The following is a 17,168-nucleotide window of genomic DNA, read 5'->3' as shown; positions in this document are numbered from 1 at the left end:
AGGAACAATCGTAGAGGGAAAAAATAAGGATATAACAATACTTAGGAGGTATTTTTTCCCCGTATGCTTTTAAATCAACATATGTTTAATCATAGAGAAAAAGGTCATTTTGTGTTTATCTAATTTTCATGCATTATCACAGGCAAATAATAACCAAATAATGCTAATGAATAAGGCATCCTACATATTAAGAATTTCATAACCAGATCCTTGAGAAACAACATTAAATTCTTCCTAGCAGTTTTGTTTCTGCAGGAAATGTGAGCTCCATAAGAGTTAGAGGGCCTTCCCCAAATACAGAATAGCCTAGAAATGGTCCAAAAAAGGGCCCTAAGGAAACTTTAATTTGACCTGTGTTTGGTGATCACAGTCTGTATGCAAAAGGTAGCTAAGGGACTTTGTTCATTCTCTTCCCACTGCTTAGAACGCCCTTCCATAACCACTATTCAAAGTCTGCCCAACCTTCAAGGCCTACATGGAGTTCCACTCATTCCATGGTGATCTATGATTTTGCTCAGTTGTTGGGGTAGAGGAAGCAAGAAATATATTAAAACTCTGTGCAGCCAGGTGGTGCAATGGATAGAGCACTGGGACTAGAGTTAGGAAGATCTGAGTTCAAATTTTACCTTAGTCACTTATTAACTGTGTGACCCTGGACAAGTCACTTAGCCTCTGTCTGCTTCAGTTTCCTCAGCTATATTACAGCACCCATCCCACGGTGTTATCGTGAAGAACAAATGAGACAATATCTGTAAAAACCTTTAGTGTGCGGCACATAGTAGGCACTTAATAAATTCTGGTTTCCCATGCCCTTCTTCCTCCATGTAAAACCAATTAATCAATCAACAAGCATTGATTACATACCTACTATGCGCTAGGCCCTCTGGAGATAGCGACAAAAGGAAGACAGCCCCTGTCCTTCAGGTGAAGAGGAGGTTAAACTAAGAATTCAAAGTCCCGAGGGGCGGCTAGTTGGCACACTGAATAGAGCACCAGCCCTGGATTCAGGAAGACCTGAGTTCAAATGCGGCCTTAGACACATAACACTTACTAGCTGTGTGACTCTGGGAGAGTCACTTAACCCCATTGCCTAGCAAAAAAAAATTTAAAAAAGAATTCAAAGTCCTAGATCCTAAATCAAAAATATTGTCTTTAGTTCCTGTAAAACTGCTCCATCTGGAAATGAGAAATGATGGCTACAAAAAAAGTAGAGGGCAGTGCCTAGCTACTGCCCAGGGGCAAAAAGCAGCCCCAGGACACAGGGGGACGGTGGCTTTCTATAGATAGTTCCCTCTCTCTAGTCTTCTATAACAAAATACCAGGCAATTTAGTCCTTATTAACTATTCTCAGGTATGGTTCTCTGTTGTTTCATGAATGTGTGCTCCTGATTTCTGGAAGGACAACAAACTCACCTCATGAATTTTTTAGTCTCTTAAAGTCCCCAAACCCATTATTTACATGCCGTTAATGACTGAGGCAACTAGGTGGTACAGAAGATTGAGTGCTAGACCGACAAAGTCCTGAGTTAGAATCCTGCCTCAAAAATTCACTCATTTTGTAATCCTAGGCAAGTCGCTAAACTGCTAACTCTTGGTTTCCTCGTCTGTAAAATGAGGGGGTTAAACTCAGCAGCCCCTAAGATCTCTTTCAGCTCTAATTCTACGGTCCTACATCCTGTGATTTTGTGAGTCACTCAAAGAGATGAGCAATCATGAAGGAGGTCTTAAAAGTCATTTAATTAAACCTTCTGCCTTCTGGCAGGAATACACGTAAGTCACCTCCGAGAAATAAGAATCAGGCTGATTCTGTGAGGAGGAGGGGCAGAGCCTCAGGACGTGAGTGTAACATTATAAGAGTGGGTGCGAATTGTTATTACTAATATAATAATAATTATAGTAAGTTCAAATATTATTATTATAACATTCAGCATCTCCTCGTTTTTATCTTTTCCTCTAATTTGGTGTTATTTTTATTGTTGTTGTTCAGCCATTTTAGTCATGCCCAACTCTTTGTGCCCCCATCTGGGATTTCCTTAGCAAAGGTACTGGAGTGGTTTGCCATTTCCTTCTCCAGTTCATTTTACAGATGAGGAAACTGAGGCAGATAGGGTTAAGTGACTTGCCCAGGGTCACAGCTAGGAAGTGTTTGAGGCCAGATTTGAACTCAAGTCTTTCTGACTCCAGGCTAGTCACTTTATCCACTGCACCACCTAGCTGCCCTTTATGTAACCCTGTTAATTTTTACCTTTACTTTAACTAGCCAATGTACTGTACAATGTATGGACAATGTATGGTACAACGACTGTACTATAGCAGTTTAGTATGACTTTTTTATTAGTAACCAATCAGATAATGACCTTACACTTGAATGCCAGTAATTAATGCTTATACACTGCTTAAAATTTTAATGTATAGTTACTAACGACCTCTACCTCTTTTTTCTTGCACTTCATTTTATCACTGAAGAAATAGAGAGAAACCCAAAAGGATCAGAGATTATTTTGTATTTTTCTAATTTTCATGAATTGCCACACCCAAATAAAAGCTACCTAGTAACCAGCTTGCCATCAGCACTAAGGGAGGTAGTACATAAACTCATGAAATCACAGATCCATCAAAGTATCAAATAAGTATAGACTTATTTCACAGATGAGATAATTGAGGCCCAGAGAGTTTAAATGACTCAAGATCATATAGCTAGTAAGTGGCAGAGAGGGACTCAAACCTAGGTCTTCTCACTACAAGTCAGAAATGCTTTCCATTACAATATACTGTTTCTTATGGGATCTTAATAGCCCTTAAAGGACAATTGCTGTATTTATGTCTAAGCACACAGACCTTTGCCACTGAATGAGGCTTTCTCACTGTAAGGTAATATATAATTCATAGGGTTCATATTGGAGAAAAAAGACTAATTTGTGAGCTTCTACAATTTAAAATTTTTGTTATAAGCCACAGGTGCCTTTTAGGGAACATAATTTGCTGGATTTATAAAAGAGAATGGGACAAATCAGAAGACTTGGGTACACATTCCAACTTATTAGCTTTGGTCAAGTAACATAAAATCTGTGGGCCTCAGTTTATGTGAAAGATGGGGATAATAATAGTACCTTATCTACTTCACAGGACTGATATGTGGACCAAATAAAGAAAATTCATAAAAGCACTTAGGAAACTAAAGCATCACACTTAATATATTATTATTGTTATTATTGCACATAAGCTCTGACATAATAACAATCTGTGCTGACATATTCAGAAATGCTCTTCTCAGATAAGTGAATTTATCTTCTAATGCCCAAACTTACCCTGAACAAATGATAAGAAACATCTAAGAAGCCATTTAAAACCAAAAGATTCCAAACTAAATGTAGTATCAACACATTCTGAAAAGGTCAATTAACAATAAAAATGCCAACATATCATTTAATGGGATGCAAAATAAAACAATAAAACACCATAGAGATATCTTAAGTGATATTTGACTTCGAAAATAAGGGTTATTTTTTTCATCTAAAAATGGACAAATTTGTTTATATAGATCATATATGTCCATAAGGGCTAGGGAACTAGATCTGGGATTTCATTGGCGTGAAGTACTCCCGAGAGAGAAAACTCCCTCTCTCAGTTCAGGTTGTCATCTTCTCTGCAATACATAGGCTAAGAGAGTAAAGACAGCGAAGAGGTGGAGTGACTTGTTCAGAATCACATAGTCAGTATGTAGCTGAAGTAGGATTTGAACTCAGGTATTCCTAGATTTGAGGCTAGCAGTCTCTACTACACCATGCTACCCTCTTTGTTGTTGAATCATTTTCAGTTATGTCTGACTCTCCATGACTCCATTTGGGTTTTCTTGGCAGAGATATTGGAATGGTTTGCCACTTCCTTCTCCAGTTTGTTTTTACGGATGAGGAAATTGAGGTAAATAGGGTTAAATGACTTGCCCAGGGTCACACAGCTAGTAAGATAAGTCTTGCTGACTCCAGGTCCCATGCTCTATCCACTGTGACACCTACCTGCCCAACTCTACTATAGAATCTATGATTTTGTTGCTTGGGGAACTCCTTCAGTCAAGGCACATCACAACATTATGAATACCTAACTTCCTTTTAGGCTCATTTCAAGTATGTGTGTGAGGCTGGATTTGAAATCAGCTCCTGAGGACTCCAGGGCCAGCACTCTTTCTCCTGAGCCACTTAGCTGCCCTTATCCTACCCACATATGAACATAAATACATGAACATATTTACATGGATAATCTACCTATTCTCTACTGAAGCCCTATCCTAATACTCCATTGCAAAAATGGAAATGACCTTGCATTCTTGAAGGCTATGCGAGTTGAGTCCAAGCTCTGATGGGTCCTGCCAAGCTGGAAAAGCTGTAAATATAAACCTAGCAATGGATGCTATGTTTGTTTTCCAAGAGCTACTTTAGATAATCATGCAGTTTCCTCTTAATAAGGCCAGCCACCAAGTGATGAATTTTTTAGGCCTTAGCAACTCATAAGTTTCCATGTACTGAGGCATAGTAGGATAATGACCTATTTTAGTAGCAGAAGTAACCACACTGATGAAACAATAGATCTTTTGGAATTCTAAAATATTTATTGAGCTGTACATAAATGTAGTGAATTCTTCCTAGTTCTCCAAAGAAAGTATAGTGATTAACTTATTCAAAAATTCTAAAATAGTGGTTCTTAAACTGAGGGCCATGGATAGATTTCAGGGGTTCTGTAAACTCACACAGGAAAAAGAAATACACCTTTAGGTGGCGCAGTGGATAGAGTGCCAGGCCTAGAGTCAGGAGGACTCATCTTCCTGATTTCAAATCTGGCCTCAGACACTTACTAGCTATGTGACCCTGGCCAAGTCACTTAACCTTGTTTGCCTCAGTTTCCTCATGTGTAAAATGAGCTGCAGAAGGAAATGGCAAACCACTCCAGTATCTCTACCAAGAAAACTCCAAATGGAGTCATGAAGAGTCAGACACAACTGAACACTGAATATATTTTCCAATAACCAAAAATTGAAATTTAGCATATCTATCCTTTATTTAAAAGTATTCTGAGAAGCATCCACAGGCTTCACCAGATTACCAAAGGGGTCTACAACACAAAAAAAGTTAAATACCTCTGTTCTATAATAATGAAAAGGTGGGGAAAAGCATACCAGATCAAAGTCCCATCAAAGCAGAAGGCTCAAGGAATAACTTCCAAGTTCAGAGCCATGACTGCTAGAATTTTCTAGAAAACACATCAGTCCACTTAACACACCAGAAAGGTGCTGGGCAGGTTTTCTAGCAAGGGGAGGGAAAGGAAGGGAGCAAGCATTTATTAAGCACCTGCCACATGCCAGCTACTATGCTAAGCACTTTACAAATATTTTCTCATTCCATCCTCATAACAACCCTGGGGGGTGGGTGTTATTATTATTCCCATTTTGTATTGAGAAAACTTGGGCAGTTAGAGATTGTGACTGACCCAGGGTCACACAGGTAGGAAACGTTTAAAGCCAGATTTGAACTGAGGTCTTTCTGTCTCCAGGTCCAGTGCTCTATCCATTGTGCCTACGTTGCCATCTCTATGCCTACCACTAGCACCCCTTCTATTAAGAATAGTTTCTCTTTCGAGAAAAAAAAATGGATCTCTCATTTATTTTCATGACATTGCAATCCACAGAAGGATCTCTTGTTGCAGTCCTTGAAGGCTTACCCCAGTTTAGGATTCACAACAACAGCAGCTGGTTGATCCAGTTGAGTGGAAACAAGCCACTTTCTGTACCTTCCATCCAGCTTGGCTACTTCTATTCGATTGGTGCTGGCATCAGACCAGTAAATGTGCCTGGATTTGAGTAAAGAAAGTTAAAAACAAAGAAAGGCTAGAAATTCTGCATCAAAAGTAGACATTTTCAGATGAAATCACTTAGCATGGGGAATAGTTTCATATGCGGGAGCAGGAGAGATGTTAGTTAATCTAAGATAGGAATTCTTCCATTCAACAGCAGTAACCAGCCTTGTAGAAGCTGAATATCTTCCCTCCCACCTCCATTGAGGTCAGAAGGAACTTGGAATATAGAGAATTCATCAGCTCAGAGGAAAGGATGAAAATGGTTTTTAAAAATAACATTTGGCCCAGCAATGTCCTCCAACCCTAACTCTTATCACTTAACACGTCCAAGTCTTAACAATTCCAGTTCCGTGGTAACACATAAGGCCAAATAAGAAGAGAGATCTACCATCCCCTAATTGGCAGAGGGAAATGTCACATTCAAAAGAGCCTGGATCTTCAGGCTCTGGCCTCTGGAGACACATCTCAAAGGTTTTGTTCTTTGGCAATGGACTCTGAAAGAAGTAGTCCAGTATAAAAATCTTATTTTAACTGGAACAGTAGGGAGCTAATTAACATCTTCAGAGATGAACCTGTCTTCTGGGAATACCTGAAGGGTTTGCTAAAAGGTGAAAATTAATTTATACCGCAAATGATCCACCATTCTCCAGGAACTTTGTTGGTCCCAAAGCTCCTTCTCCTCAAACATCCTCCCATTAAGAGTTCCCTTTCAGGAATGTAGATGTCTCTACAAATGCTTGCACTCTGCCCCTAATGTAATTGTTTCCCCCTAAATGTCACTCTAGCCCAACCATCATCTTTGAGCTTGAACTAAATAACTGTATTAGTTTAATATGACGTGGGTCAATTAGATAATTATTCTACTTATGGCTTCTATTTGCAGACCATTCCCAACCCTGTGGACTCTGGGATTTTAGAAAATCTGAGGGTAAGAAACAGATATCAAATGTGACTTCTACAAAGATGTCTCCCTCACCCCTAAAAAAAGATTTAATGGTGGAAGCAGGATTCAAAACTAGAATTCTTTGATTTCCCTTCTGTGCTTGGAAGTAATTTCCTGCTAAAGTCTCAGGCTTTAGGCAGACCCTCTACAACAATAATTGACACAGAGAAAAGAAAAATGTCAAGCTTAGCCACATTTTCTAGTGGAACTATGAAAATGAGGCCCAAATCTACAATGCTCAATAATGCTGTTATGTAGCAAAGCCGGCTTTTGAAGCCCATAATTAATTATATATGTTTTCATACTTTAGGTAGATACTTAGTATCTCCAATGGGATGTGATCCTTAAGAGATTAATATATGCTTTAAAAGATAACAAATAATCAATTGATTCAAGAACCATTCTCACTTACCTTCCAACCCAATCCACCGCTATTCCATCAGGACGCACGATATATTTGAGATTCAGGTCAACTTCCTTCACAGGATTATTCCCACTGCTGTCAAAGGTAGGTATATAGGCACGTTTGATGGAACCAAAATCAGAGCCCTCACCTAGGACAGTAAAATATATAACACCTGCAGAGATATAACACAGAGGCAAATTTCACATTGGGGACAAGTACCATTAGAGATCTGGGGATCTAGTCAAGTGAAATACTGTCAATTCATTGAGGATTCATTAATGTTGTTGATTCAACTATATGGTCAAACTCCAAAGCCCATTTGCACATGTGTGTGTGTGCACACGCGTGTGTGTGCATGCACACACATGTTCATATGTTGTTATTATATTACCATCATACCTATAAAAAGACCTACTCTAATGTTTCATCATAGCATGTAAGTAAGCCAGGGTTCTCACAGTCTATGCTGGCAAAGTGCAGAATCAAATGAGATGAAGTATATAAAATGCGTTGCAAACTTTAAAGTCCTACATAAATACTAGCTATTATAATTAAATTTTCTTTTCAGAGGCAGCTAGGTGGCACAATGAATAGAGTTCTGGGCTTAGAGTCAGCAAAACCTGAGTTCAAATCCTGCCCCAGCTACTTAGCAGTGACTGAGCAAGTTACTTAATTGCACTCAGTCTCAGTTGCCTTGTCTGTAAGATGGTGATAATAGAGAGCACCTACCTCCCATGTTCAAATGAGCTAATATACAAAAAGCCCTTTGTAAACCTTAAAGTGCTATAGAAAGGAGAGGAAAAAGAAAAAATCCACCAATCAAGCAATGAATTTTTGTAGACATAGAAACTCATACAGAGGAGTCAGCGGAGAGGGCACCCCTACCAATAAAAGCACAGTCGCTTGAAGTACTAGAGTGAATATGCCCCACAAAAGCTTCCACTGATGGATGACAATGATTTTTCCTTAGCTGCCTTCTGTTTGTACCTTTTAAATTCCAGCCCCTCTGCCTCAGTTCACCTGTTTAAATGGGTTTTTTTCCCCACTTCAATTTGACAAAAACTCTTTAAGCATTTCTTATGTACAAAATAATGGGGACATACAAACACCCCTGCCCTCAGGGAAATTACATTCTACTGGGGAATACAACATGCCAACAGATAAGGAAGTGCAAGATGATTTGAGGAAGGGGAATAAAGGGAGAGAGAAGAACAGAGCATAATAAACTAGGGGGACTCAAAAAGGACTTCCAATTTAAAAGCTGGTGGTTTCACCACCATTTAAAAACTGCCAGCAGACCTCTTCTGCATCACATCTGTTTACACTTCTCTTAGTTCCATACATACTTGCTGCATAATCTGATTTATCTGGCTCATACCCTCTTTCTGGCTTCTGTCCACAACTGCTTTACGGGGTGATGTTGCTTGCCACTTTCCATCACCGTCTTCTGTTGCGTTTTGCAAACCAGCTTGTACTATTTTAGTAAAGTTCCAACTTTACCACTTAAATTGTGCTCTGGCCACAATTTATAATCATGAGCCAACCTAACCAGGGCAGGGTCAAGGACAATTTGAAATAGGTAGCATTTGGTAACATAAAAACCATTATTTCAGGCGGCCATAAAAAGGGCACATCTGGGATAATTTTTTATCTCTCTGTCTCTCTCTGTCTCTGTCTCTGTCTCTCTCTCTCTCTCTCTCTCTCTCTCTCTCTCTCTCTCTCTCTCTCTCTCTCTCTCTTTCTCTCTCTTTTGGTGCCATAATTGGGGTGAAGTGGCTTGCCCAGAGTCACATAGCTAGCGAGTGTTATGTGTCTGAGGCCAGATTTGAACTCAGTGCTCTACCCAGATGCCCCATTGTTTTTCTTTCTTAATAGGCACATATAAACAATCCAATTATTCATAGACCTGGAAAGGACTTTTGCCATTGCTGTTGTTCAGTTGTGTCAATTATGTCTGACTCTGTGTGGCCCCATTTGGGCTTTTCTTGGCAACAATACTGGAATGGTTTGCCATTTCCTTCTCCAGGTCATTTTACAGATGAGGAAACTGAGGCAAACAGGATTAAGTGACTTGGCCAGAGTCATACAGCTAGTAAACATCTAAGGACAGATTTGAACTCGGGAAGATGAGTCTTCCTGACTTCAAACCCAGTGTGCTATCCACTGCATCACTACCTTTCCTGGAAAGGACTTCAGAAAGAATAAAACTCTAATCCTTTCATTTTATAGATGAGGAAACAAAACCCAGAAAGGCTAAATAATTTGGCTCAGGTGAAGAACTTAGCAGTAGAGCCAAACCTGGCACGCTGGTCACCCACACCAGGCCCTAAAAAAAGCTGCACAGTTTAATCTAGTGGAGAAATCTCTGACCTGGAAGTAAAACAACTAAAATTCTGGTTCAGAACCATCAGTCAACATGTGACTTTAGACAAGCCACTCAGCAACTATAGAATTTTAACGTGAAGATTGAAGAAGAGAAGGACATAGTCCTGCAAAAGTAAATTCATTGGGCCCTAAAGTAGCTACTTCGTGAGATAGTTACAGCTCTTGATCCTTCTTTGTTGGGAGAAGCAGCATGGTATACTCCAAAGAGCATGGGCTCTGAATCTGAATTCAAATCCTACTTCTGCTCTTTGTTAGTTACATAACCATAGGCAGGTCACTTAACATCTTGTGGCTTTGGGGCTCTGTGAGGGAGTTCAACAGGACATCCTCTAAGATCCCTTCTGGCTCTAAATTAATGATCCTATGAATTGTAGCTGCTGTTCAGTCGTTTCAGTCATGACCCTATATGGGATTTTCTTGGCAGAGATATTGGAGTGGTTTGCCATTTCCTTCTCCAGCTCATTTTAGAGATGAGGAAACTGAGACAAACAGGGTTAAGTGACTTGCCCAGGGTCTCCGAGCTGGTAAGTATATGAGACCAAATTTGAACTCAGGACTCCAGGCCTAGCCCTCCATCTACTGTACTACTTATCTGCCCATGGATTGCAGAGTATACATTAAATAACCAAGGATGAAAACACAAGGTAGGCAGAAATTTCATTGCAAAAATCAAAGCAAAACTTGCTGGCTAAGTTCACCCAGTTATGTGGGCCTTCCTCTCCACAAACAAAACTTGGTTTACTCATATTAAGAAGAAAAAAAAATCTTTCTAAAGAAGTTCACTAGCTAACAAAGCTCATTTTGTTAGTACTTAAAACAAATACAACATTTACTATACTTACTGAGGCCAATGCCCTCGGGATCCCAATCATAGTCAATGGCCTGGATGTGTTCCTGATTGTCAAGGTAATCAGAGTACTGCTCTGATGAGAGATTGTATTTTCGAATTCGAACATTGTCTGGCAGGAGTAGTAAGGGAGAATTACCTGTAAACAGATGAAGTGGTTCCTTTTATCTGTATGCCATTTACTTCTGCCTTTTTTTTCCTGAAATTGGGGATAAGCACTAGCAAAACCCTCAAATATCAGTTTATATGTGCACTTGAAACATCTTTGATCAGTTAGTCAACAAGTTTTGATATTCAATTGAACAGCTTATTCTATCGAGATGGTTTTCATCATTTCTATTTCAAGTGGAAGTCCTGGGCATTAACTTCAACTAAACCTTTAGCACGTGCTGATGTTATCTACTATGTGGAAGGCACCATGCTAAATGAGGGAATTGAATGAACCACACTGACACCATCTTGTGACTCAATTCTGGAGCTACATCAGTTCCCTTTCTATTCAATTATGGGTCTAGTCCAAATTCTGTCTTGTGAGAAAACTTTATTGTATTGTCTGAACCTAGCACAAAGTGTCTGGGAAACTGGATCACCTCTACCTGCTGCTTAGAGACCCTTAACCAAGGACCTCCTAGGCTCTGCTGACCAGAAACCCAGTCAGATCCAAAGATTGATGATGCAAAGAATTTTCTCACAATTGTACATCTCATGCAACCCATATGTCTTATTTAAAAGCTGGCCCCATGCTGATCATTCAGTTATCGGTTCCACGTTCCCTTGATTGTTTAAAGACCGTTGGGGGGGAGTGGGACATCTCTTTTTCTGAATTCAAGGAATTACACCTGTTCACTCTTTCTCTCTCAACTTGGAAAGTCTCTGATCTTTTCTCTAATTAGAAATCAGATTAGTTAATATTGTATTGTTTTCTTTTAATTAATTGGCCTTATTCAATTAACTGTTTTTAATGTATAGAAGTCTGTCTTGCCCTGTATTCAGGGTCCAAATCTTATTAATAAATCTATATGTTCAGAAGATCAATCTTTTGTTTTCCTCAGTCATTTAATCTTTTACCCACCATATAAGGAAGAGAGAAAGTTTCGGTTAAGATATGGCCCCATGTCCTTAAAAAAATCTATTAGGATATGATGCATAAACGTCCATAACATAAATTGATACCTGACAATTGTATCAGAAGTTCACAAAGGTAGAGCCATGTGAGGTCTGAGGATCACCGATGACTGGGAAAATCAGGGAAAGTGTTATGGAGGTGGATTTTAGCTAGATTTGAAAAATTGGTAGGATTTTAGCAGGTAAAGATAGAAATGAGGAGGGCATTCCCAGCAAAGAGATTACCAGGGGAAAAGGTACAGAGGGAGAGAGAACATCATCTCAGGTTACCTTTGGGGTAGTCCAATTTGGCTATAGCTCACACATGGAAGAGGACAGTAGTGTGGAAATGAGGCTGGAAAGGGAGGGTGGTACCAGGTTGAGGAATGCCAGGGTTTCTCTTTGCCTGCTTTATCTATTGTTTAGTCTTAGAACTCAAAGGGCTGGACTAGGAAAGAATTTTCCCCTATTTGCCAGCCCTTCAATGACTTTGTTTTTTTCCACTTAATTTTCTCTTTATTCTCTGGCACTGATTCAGTCAAGACTGTGAGCAGAAGGTCATATGAGAGAAACAAAACACTCATAACCTTAATAGAAGTTTACCAGAAACGTCTCATTGTCTTTATTTTACTAACGGGTTTTTATTATTTTTTTAAACAGGCAATCAGTTCTGTAATCCAGTTTAGCTTCTACTTAATAAGAAAGGACAATTTGTCCTTGATGTTATTTTTTTAACCTAAAATAAGTATTTCATCCTCTGAGATGCTATGTATAGGATTTTCTTATTCAATGTATTTGGGTAGCTATTTTCAGTTGTGTAGATTTCAAATCCAATTTATGTAACTTTCCTTTTTTCTTTTTTTAAAATTTATTTATTTTTAGTTCTCAACATTCACTTCCATAAGATTTTGAGTTTTAAATTTTTCCCCCTTCCACTTCTCACCCCCCAAGAGAGCATACAATCTGATATAGGCTCTACATATACATTTGTGTTAAGCATATTTTCCCATTAATCATGATGTAAAGAACAATTCAAACTAATGGGAGGAACCAAGAGAATGAAGCAATAAAACAAAACAACGGAGGAAAAGGAGAGCAAATAGTATGCTTCCATCTGCATTCAAACTCCATATTTCATGTGGATAGCATTTTCCATTGTGAATCTTTTGGAATTGTCTTAGATTCTTGCATTGCTGTGAAGAGCCACATCTATCAAAATCACACATCCCACAATGTGGCTGCTACTGTATACAGTGTTCTCCTGGTCCTGCTCATTTTACTCTGCATCAGTTCATGTAAGTCTTTCCAAGTTTTTTTTGAGGTCTGACTGCTCATCATTTCTTATAGCACAATAGTGTTCCATTACATTCATATACCACAGCTTGTTCGACCATTCCCCAATTGATGGGCAACCCCTCAATTTCCAATTCTTTGCTACCACAAAAGAGCTGCTATAACTATTTTTGTACATGTGGGTCCTTTTCCCATTTGTATGATCTCTTTGGGATACAGACCTAGAAGTGCTATTGCTGGGTCAAAGGGTATGCACATTTTTATAGCCTTTTGGGCATAGTTCCAAATTGCTCTCCAAAATGGTTGGATCATTTCACAACTCCACCAACAATGTGTTAGTGTTCCAATTTCCCCACATCTGCTCCAACATTTATCATTGTCCTGTTTTGTCATGTTAGCCAATCTGACAGGTGTGATGTGGTACCTCAGAGTCATTTTCATTTGCATTTCTCTAATCAATAGTGACTTAGAACATTTTTTCATATGACTATAGATAGCTTCAGTTTCTTCCTCTGAAAACTGTTCATATTCTTTGACCATTTATCAGTTGGGGAATGACTTGTTTTCTTATAAATTTGACTCAGTTCTCTATATATTTTAGAAATGAGGTCTTCTGTAACTTTTAGAAAATCATATTGTCTTAATCTCTCTACATCTCAGATTCTTCATCTGTAAAATGAAGGAATTAGACTAATCTTCCTTCCGTCTCTAACAATCTACGGTTCTCTATAAACTGATTCCATCCTAGAGTCTCTATTTTTATGTGAATGTAGGGATTTGTTTCAATCATTCCAGCTTCAAAATAGTTAAATAATTTTTAAATGTGCTGCTTAATTACCAGATCAAACTCTAAAAGTGTCCTTATTCCACTTTTGTGCCTGAAATGTTCAGTGGATGCAATACTTAAGTATGCAAATCAAATGCATGTTCTAATGTGTTCATTTGCATGCCAAAATTGAACAGTTAAAATTTCCATTTTAACCACTAACCATTTGACATGCAAATTAAAAATGCTCTTCTCCTAGCATTCCCCCTTCAGCCACTAGCATATGTCCGAAATCTAAATAGATGGGGCCATAAAAACTTGTATACAAAATTGGGTTGTATAAATTTAGATGATAGTATTGGGAATTTGACCTGCTATGTACCACTTCTATTCCTTCCATTTTGTCATTTCTAATACCCTACCATTCTTTCTGCTTTTTTCCAGTTCATATCTCTTAATTTTATGGGCCAAATTCCTACTTATTCAGAGACAGATTTCTGGTGCTGACATTAACCTAAGATGTAGAGCTAATGACTGAAGTTATAAATGAGCCAGGCCCCTTCTGTCTGTGATCATTAGTCCATAGACAATAAAAAAGTAATCTGTCAACAAAGTGTCCTTGATTTGCCCCAATGTAATGGGACCATTTTCTGAGACATCTTAAGTTACACTGCCTAAAACCTTGATTCAGTGGGGCTGGGAGTTTGATGGTTTCATGAATTTCCTTCTGCTGATAGTCATGACATAAGCAGACTCTTATTGTTGAGTAACTTGAAGAAAACTATCCAACCCACACATCTTTTCCTGACGAAGGTATTTATCAAGGTGGTCAGGAGGCAAGATCTGAGACGAGTAGGATATGACTATCAGCATTTCAATTCCTATGGGTTTTAATGTTTTTTAAAGCAAAGGGAAAAGGGTGATGAATGAAAAAGAAGAAACGATGGCTCTTAAATGGATTCTCCACCAGTGATAAGGGTATTCACTTCCCCCCCTGCCCATGACTGATTTTTCAATGATGACATTCCAATATCATCTAAGCTTACCATCAGCTGCACACTGTTTTCCCTCGTGCTCACCCACAGACCTGAATCCATCAGCACAGATACACTCATAACTTCCTTTGGAGTTCTTGCAGTCTTGGGGACAAACTCCAAATTGCTCACACTCGTTGATGTCTGGAGACGAAACAAAACCAAAAATGCATTTTTAAATCCACTCCACAGAGACTTCAGTTCAGTTGTTTTTCAGCCATGTCCCACTATTCATGACCCCATTTGGGGTTTTCTTGGCAAAGACACTAGAGTGGTTTGCCATTGCCTCCTCCAGCTCATTTTACAGATTAGGAAACTGAGGCAAAGAGAGTTAAATGATTTTCCCAGGGTGACAGCTAGTAAGTGTCTGCAGCCACATTTGAACTCATCTTGAAGTCATCAACTCAGGATGACTCATCTTCCTGACTACAGGCCCTGTGCTCTATCCTAGGTGCCTCTAGAGACTTGAAAATTTACATGAAGATCAAGGAAAACTCAGATGAAAGAAATAAACCAATAAATGAAAAAAGGGAAACCTAAAGAAACACAGTTATTTCAGCCAAGAAAAAGATAAAGGACCCAAAGACGAGGTCAACTTTGCGTTTCAGAAAAACAGCTATAATTTTTTTTTCTCGTCAAGAGTATCACTTTCTCTTTGCTAACACAGTTTTCAAGTTCAGGAATCTACCATTCAATCTTTAAATAATAAACTTTTGAGTTTCAACTCCCCCAAAGAATGCTTTCCCTCATCTCTACTTAAAACACACCATGGAATCAGGAACATTTGATCCCACTGACCAGAACTACTGAAAACATACTTAACTCATCACTTTTAGTAAGCTGTATTCTTTATCACATACTTTGGAACTGATTCATGGTAAAAAGGCAAAACATGATGAATATAGTAAGATTTTAGACCTCATAAGCAAATCATATGATTCTTGGCTATGGCTCCTAGACTGCAGTCCCAAAACACCTGAGAAGATAAGCCTTATCCAGGCCAAACAACAGTTCTAATCGTTGTTCATTCTGAAACGTAAAAACCATAGACATAATACTATTAAGGGACTCTGATGGTTCAGCATCAAGATATCTCATAAAGAGTAATTGGCAAACTTAAAAAACATAATTTAAAAAAGATCTACTTTACCAATGCAGGAGTTTTTGTCTACAGCACTAGCATTGTACCCTGGCCTACAGGAACAGATGAAGCCTCCTTCATTTAGATTGGTACAATTATGTTCACAGATGTTTTCAGCACAGGTCCTTTCTGCCCCTGGGTCTGAAAAAAAAAGATAAAATTGTGAAGAAAAACAGCATAAATTAAAGAACCTATCAATTAAAAATTCAAGTTGTGTGTCAAATTGTATGTCCCTCGTCTATTTTTCTTGGCAATGATGTCATTATAGGGAAAAACAAAACCTGATTTTTCCTTAGGAATTTATGAGGAAAGATGCTTCTGTGATTTATTTTTTAAAGACTGAAGTCTCCCTATCTTGAGCCCAGCCTGGAAGTACAGGACCTACTTGTGGGCGGGTCGCATTCTGATAGGCACAAGAGCTTTGACCTTCTCTGTTTCTAACCTGGGCCAATTTGACCCTTCCTAGACACCAGGTGCCCTCCTGCTCTTGGGGGGAGACAATTCAGACACCGAACTGGCTTAGCTCATTGCAGCTCAGCGCTCTTGAGCTCAAGACATCCACCAGCACCAGCCAACCTGTAGCCTGGATTACAGCTGTGTGTCCCCATGCCCAGCTACTTGGAATTTTGGATGGATAACGCTACTGTTTTGTTGTTGTTCAATTGTTTTTCAGTCATGTACATCTCTTCATGACCCCATTTAGGGTTTGCTTGGCAAAGATACCTGAGTAGGTTGCCATTTCCTTCCCCAGCTCATTTCTACAGATGAGGAAACTGAGACAGAGGTGAATGACTTGCCCAGGGTCACACAGCTAGTAAGTGTCTGAGGACACATTTGAACTCAGGAAAATGAGTCTTCTTGACTCCAGGTCCAGTGCACTATCCACTGTGGCACCTACCTGCCCAACTCTGCTATGAAATCTATGGTTTTGTTGCCTAGGGAATTCCTTCAGTCATATCACATCACTATGCATACGCTAACTTCCTTTAAGGCTCACCTCAAGTATCACCTCCTCCATGAAGTCTTTTCTGATTTCCCGGGGTGCTATTGCTTCTACCCACACCTAACCTCCCACAACATCACCACTCACACAGCACATCTTGTAGCTATTTTGATACTCTATGGGTCCATGTTATATCACATCCCTGCATTATAAATCCCTTGAGGACAGAGACCTTCATTGTTTTTGCCTTTGTGCCCCCAGTACCTTGCACAGTGCCTTATGGGAATAAATATTTTCTTTAAATGAAGTGAATTGAATTAAATTAAATACAATTTCATGAAATGAAATGAATTGTGTATGCGCATGCATACACACTTGGCCATGCACATACATGAAACAGAATAAGAAAATCCATTAGATTATCACTATCCTATGAACCACGAGGCCCATGCTTAGATG

The 17,168-nt window shown here is 39.0% G+C and overlaps 1 protein-coding gene across 2 annotated transcripts in view; it reads right to left on the bottom strand.

Annotated features, from left to right (window-relative positions):
• The window catches only part of LRP2 (LDL receptor related protein 2), a 252,103-nt gene that overhangs the window by 25,115 nt on the left and 209,820 nt on the right, over window positions 1-17,168 (bottom strand). For both annotated transcript variants that reach the window (XM_020990917.2, XM_020990918.2), the window contains exons 64-68: window positions 15,776-15,907; window positions 14,638-14,769; window positions 10,424-10,567; window positions 7,203-7,368; window positions 5,713-5,841 (exon numbers count right to left, since the gene is read on the bottom strand). In XM_020990917.2, coding sequence (XP_020846576.1) covers window positions 5,713-5,841; window positions 7,203-7,368; window positions 10,424-10,567; window positions 14,638-14,769; window positions 15,776-15,907 — 703 coding nt within the window. The remainder of the gene's footprint in view (window positions 1-5,712; window positions 5,842-7,202; window positions 7,369-10,423; window positions 10,568-14,637; window positions 14,770-15,775; window positions 15,908-17,168) is intronic.

The sequence above is a fragment of the Phascolarctos cinereus genome, unplaced genomic scaffold (assembly GCF_003287225.1).
Source record: "Phascolarctos cinereus isolate Bilbo 61053 unplaced genomic scaffold, phaCin_HiC Scaffold_726;HRSCAF=1367, whole genome shotgun sequence".
NCBI lineage: Eukaryota > Metazoa > Chordata > Mammalia > Diprotodontia > Phascolarctidae > Phascolarctos > Phascolarctos cinereus.
Note: the sequence above shows the minus strand (reverse complement) of the source record. Positions and strands in the feature narration are given on the sequence as shown.